The following is a 5,903-nucleotide window of genomic DNA, read 5'->3' on the forward strand; positions in this document are numbered from 1 at the left end:
GGGGGTAGGGGTAATTTGAGGTATAAGCTTGGTTACTGAATCTCAGCTTGTAGTTTAGTATAAGCAACTAGCACAGGGAGGGCTTCTGGCCACTAACCCCCCTATCCCTGCATTCTATTGGTGGATAGCATAGAGAGTCTTAATGAAGATAGCTGTATTAAAAACTGCAGAGTTTAGAGAGATGAGTATATAGATATTGTAGTCAGCTCTTCAGGGCCTTTATACTGAAGGCTTTAAGGTTGTTAGTTTTTTAGGGCGATTTTGAGGACTTCTCCGGAGATTAACATCCATCTTTTCAATTAGGTTGGATTCTTTATTAACAAGCTGTGTGAGCTTCTGAAGATTTGCATCTATTGCTTCTTGGACAACAGTAGAAATACCTGCATTGTTCTGCATGAAATAGCTTCCAATGATGTTGTCACAAAACTGGCAAAGGTTAGAGAGCTGCTTCAGGTGTTCTTGCAAGTGGACTTTGGGAAGATGAACTTTATATAGAGGGGCTACGAAACCAAACACATAAGCATCCAGGGATGTAGGCAGATTCCCAAAGAAAAACTGTGATGTCCCCAACCGGTTAGAGAGAAGATTCAGACATTCCTTGGAATCCTTGTAAATCTGAGCTTCCACTTCATTTAAACTGCATAAAGGTGGCTGCCCCTTTGTGACCAGAATTCTGTTCACTGCTTCTCGAGATAGCTTTCCAGGAAGGTAATAATTTAGTGGGAATGGAGTCTGCGAGGCATACCATGGTCTTGTCACATTAGAATAATTTTCTGTATCAACCCAAAATGTATGTAGCAAGGCAGGAAGCAGCTTCTCCTCAAGTAGTGCAATATATGCCAGGTATCAGATCCCTCCTTTGCAGATAGCACATAATCTGCATTATATTTCTGTTTCCTAAAAAAAGTCAGAATCTTGGCTGGGTGTGTAATAACATTCTCTTCTGATATTAAGATTGGCACAATACCTTTTGGACTTGCCCATGTGTAATCAACAGTATTCACTTTCAGCGGAGCACCAGCAAATCTTGCATATGCCAGAACAACAAGGGATTCAGGATGCACAGAGGGTAACCCCCAGTCACCTCCCCAGCATCTCAGTTCCATCATTATCAGGTTACGCAACTAACCGGCTGCTGTCACCTTGCGCCAGCCTGGAATTTCCTGCTGGAGAGTGGAGACACAGGTCCACCTCGAGGGGAGGGGACTTGGTTCCCAAGCCCTTCTCCTAGAGGAGTAGGACGCTTTTAAAGTATTTTGTGCAACTTTTTATTCACGCTAACCAGTTAAACACAGGTCTTAAGTCACGTTATCCCGATGCGCCTTAGATTCTGCTACTTCTGACGCTCGCAAAAACGTGCAATAAACCCCTTATTGCTCGTGTGCCATTCATAATCTAGCCCATAGTGTGATTTCAATAGCTAATCACTAAAATGATTGGCTGTATGTCCAACATGTATTCATAATCTCTAATTAAAAAAGTCAACAAATATTAACAACTTTATGAAAACGAGTCTAAATAGTGCAAGTGCAATAAAATTATATACACATAGTTACAAAAGATATGGTAAGATTAAACTTTATTAGATGAAATAAAATAATATGAAATTGGCAACTAGAAAACTGGTAAAACTAATACAATTAATAAAAACTAAAATGCAACCATACATTCACATTATCACAGTGGCAACAGTGTTTAAATAGATCAATATAAATTGATATAACAATCAGGATAAAAGTATAGCTGCTAATTGGTGGGAGCACTTAAATTCCTGCTGACCCAGTGTGTTCACTTTTTTCAAATTAGTGCATTGCTACACCTTCAGCAAAGGATACCAAGAGAATGAAGCAAATTTGATAATATAAGTAAATTGGAAAGCTGTTTAAAATTGTATGCTCTGTCTGAATCATGAAAGAAAAAAAAATAGGTTTCATATCCCTTTAATATATGGAGTCTATCTCCTTTTTGCACATATTACATAGGTTATTGCCACATTTGAGAGTGCTTTTTATTTGGGATAAAACATGTCTTGTACTTTTAGGGTTTTGTATTTTTTTTCAACTTACTGGGTGCTTATATGTTTTTTGCAACTATTTTTTTTCTTGAATACTATGGTGTCGATTTACCATCTGTTGGACGGACATGATATGCTGCAGCGATCATGTCCACCCGACATTGATGAATGCTGACAGCATACGCTACAGGGATTTAGCATTGCACAAGCAGTTCTAGTGAACTGCTTGTGCAATGCTGCCCCCTGCAGATTTGCAACCAATCAGCCACTAGCTGGTGTTGATCAACCCGATTGTATACGATCGGGTGGATTGCTGTCGGCCGCCTCAAAGCAGGTGGACGAGTTAAGGAGCAGCGGTCTTAAGACTGCTGCTTCTTAACTCCTGTTTCCGGCGAGCCTAAAGGCTTGCACAGAAACCAGGGGAACAGGGGCAATTCGCCCTTGTTAAATCGGCCCCTATATATGGTTGAGATCCCAAACATTTACATAATAAATTATCTGCTTGTAAAATAACCCAGTGTTTTTTTTTAAGCACCTGTTTTTGATAGCCAATGTCCCACATTGTATTGTGTGATAAACTTAACTTTATCATGCTTCCTTAGGTCTATACTTGGGGGTAAGTAGGGTAGTTCTATCCATTTAGAGACTTTTTATTTAGCTACTAATAACTCCATATTGTATCCTTTCTGTTTGAATCTTTCATCTCAGATCTGAACCGCTTTTATATAATTTTCTGCAAATATAAAATTCCTTTTTATCCATTGATATTGGCCTATAGGTATCTTAGATTTCCATGATTTGATGACCACTGTTAGCATCTAGATAGCCATTTCTATATGTTTGCTTACACTAGTTTTTACTGCTATATAATTAGTAGATCTAAGATTTAACCTATTATTATTGAGAAATGCAACACCTTCTTCACATTCATTATCTCTCCAAACAGCAATAATATCATCATCTATGTAACGAAAGTAATGCACCAGATGTTTTAAGAAACGATTATTATCCCAAATGCATTTTTTCTTAACATAATCCATTTAAATATTAGCTCACTAGGGTGTCATTCCCCTCGTTTGTATATAAAATGTATCTTCAAAGGGGAAGAAGTTATGTTCTAATATAAAATGGATACCTTCTAGTAGGAAATATAGTAGGATGTCATAATTATAGAATGCTTGTTCAATATAGGCCTTCTGTATGTGAAATACATGTATAAATATATGTCACTTATCAAATTAGCTATATAGGTATTAGGGTCTCCCAAAATATTATACATTTGATTTAAGTAATCCCTGCGCTTCTGTATAACCAAGTCTCCACCTTTGTCAGATGCACGAAAAACCAAATTGTTCCTTGTGAATAATTATTTCAACGCCGTACGCTCCAAATAGGTCAGATTGTTATTAAACCAATTGACCCATTTTCCTTCCTTTGCAACAAAGATTTGTTAAAGGCCCTGACATACCATTTTATCAAATATGACAATGTAATCAACTTGTGCACTTAAGGGATAAAGTGTTGATTTTCTCGTAAAGCTACTATGTATTATACTGGATTCTGTCTTTTAAATACTCAAATTATATAAATCCTTTGAATTATGTTGTTCACTCATAGTATTATTAACATCATTACTATCCTCAAGACTTTTCAAAGACCTAATAGCCTCGTAATCCTCCGCATTAAGATATTGGTAATTGGTAAGTGTACAAGTATTGTTACCTTGTTATTTAATAAAGTATATTTTTAAAGTTATTTTTCTGATGTATTTTTGTACATAAATGAAAACTTGAAATTTGTTTGGAGAAGTTTTGGGAGCAAAATTAAGTCCCTTACTGAGTAATTTCAATTCTGGATAGGTAAGAGTAGCATCTGAGAGGTTATAATACTTGTGATATTTATCTAGTTCCATCTTTTTTCTATCCTGTATTTTTCTCCCCCTCTGGATCCCTGCTTAGATTTTATAATCCTTTTCCTGCGCTTGGTACTTGGGACTGATATCCATACCCTGTTATATTCTGTAGGGTGCAATATCAGAAGATTTGGATCTTTGGGGGGGGGGGGGACTATTCATATTCATATTCCTGTTCTTTGGTCTAGTCCCTTGTTTGAATCAAGATGATGGGATGGGGTGAGCATTTTTTATTGGTTGAAAATAGTTAGAAAGTGTTACAGAGGGGATCTGATTATCATACCTACCTCTGGTGTCAGTCTTATTCTGCAATTTTGTGGTCCTAATTTTTAAATCAGATAGATTTTTGTTTGCGGATCTGCTCAAAAGGCAATCATGCATATGATTTTCAATCTGAAAAGTATCATTAGGTTTTCTATGCTTCACATTCTCTCTATAAGGATAAGTATACGTCATCAATGTCTCTGAGTAACTTTTTTGCTTGGCATGCTCTAAGCCGTTATGTTTTGTTCTAAGAACAACAATATTATTATTGTTTGGAATGGTAATGCATGTGAAGAATTTGCTGCATTTATCAATAGAAATCGGTTGAATCTTAGATTTACTAGTAGGATTTCTACTATGAAAATTGTTTTTTTTTTTTTACATCTGACCTTATTTCTTACCAATGAGGAAACTATAGCAGTAAAAACTATTGTAAAACAAAAAAACACAGAAAAAATTGCTATCCAGATGCTAACAGTGGTCATCTTAAAGGGACAGGAAACCCCCAAATGTTATTTCATGATTTGGATAGAACATACAATTTTAAACAACTTTCTAATGCACTTTTATTATCAAATGTGCTTCATTATCTTGCTATCATTTGCTGAAAGAAGAGCATTGCACTACTGGCAGCTAACTGAACACATCTAGTTATCCAATCACAAGAGACAAATGTGTGCAGGCACCAATCAGCAACTAGCTCCCACTCGTGTAGGATATGTGCGTATTCTTTTTCAACAAGGGATACCAAGCGAACTAAGCACAATTGAAAATAGAAGTGAATTTAAAAGTGTCTAAAAATAAAAATGCTCTATGTGAATCATGCAAGATTTATTTTGACTTTCCTATCCCTTTAAGAAGCACTGGTTGCTATGTGGCCTTTAGCTGCCATCACCTAAAAGCATTATAAAATATCTGAGCATTAAATTAGACTATGGGCCTGATATTCAAAACCTCGATGCTCAGGCGAGATATTCTAAGAAGTTCCATCGTTATGGCAAGGTCCTTAAAATAATTTAAAAACACAGATGTTATCTTAGGACATGTTTATGTCGCTATGTAATGTTTTTTTTTATGTGAAACAAAGACTTCTACATTACAATACAAGGTCTAAAAGATTTTGTGTGATTTCCCACCATGCTGGTGAGGGTTTGAATATAAGGCCCTATAACTGATAGTGTATATACTAGTCCAATTTTTCCTAATAAGCACAACACTGTCGTGTGCCCTGGCAACTAGGGATGTGCAAATGTGGAAAAAGTGCAATTCACTTGGTAGAACGAATAGTCCTGACAACATTCATTTTGAACAATTGAATGTTGACAAGAACGAAAATCCATTCAATTTCGGTAATCTAATGTTATTTCTGGTTTTTGAATTTTACTTTCATTTTTGAATATTCATAATATGATCGAAATTTCAAATATAACATTTGATTTACTATTCAGAAGTTCAATAGTTTATGTGGTAGGGAATTAAGTAAATGATACAAAATAGATACAAACATATAAATTTGAATATTGCATAATTCGAATACTACATTTAAAGATAGTATTAGAAATACTATTACATTAAAAATATGTTAAAATGTTGTGCAAACATTCAAAATTTTAAACAAGGGAACGAATGTGTTAATTTTTTTTTCATATTTTGAATGTTGCAAAACATTCACCCAACTCTACTTAAAACAAATATTATCGCCTATCTGGACTT

The 5,903-nt window shown here is 35.5% G+C and overlaps 1 protein-coding gene across 1 annotated transcript; it reads right to left on the bottom strand.

Annotated features, from left to right (window-relative positions):
* Positions 1–226: 226 nt before the first annotated feature.
* LOC128655586 (metaxin-3-like) lies at positions 227–1,180 on the bottom strand. Its single transcript, XM_053709178.1, is given in 3 exon segments — positions 227–291; positions 381–842; positions 845–1,180. Coding segments are annotated over 3 exon segments (738 nt in total). The 5' UTR covers positions 1,110–1,180; the 3' UTR covers positions 227–280.
* Between the last annotated feature and the right edge of the window lie 4,723 nt (positions 1,181–5,903).

The sequence above is a fragment of the Bombina bombina genome, chromosome 4, assembly GCF_027579735.1.
Source record: "Bombina bombina isolate aBomBom1 chromosome 4, aBomBom1.pri, whole genome shotgun sequence".
NCBI classification, from domain to species: domain Eukaryota; kingdom Metazoa; phylum Chordata; class Amphibia; order Anura; family Bombinatoridae; genus Bombina; species Bombina bombina.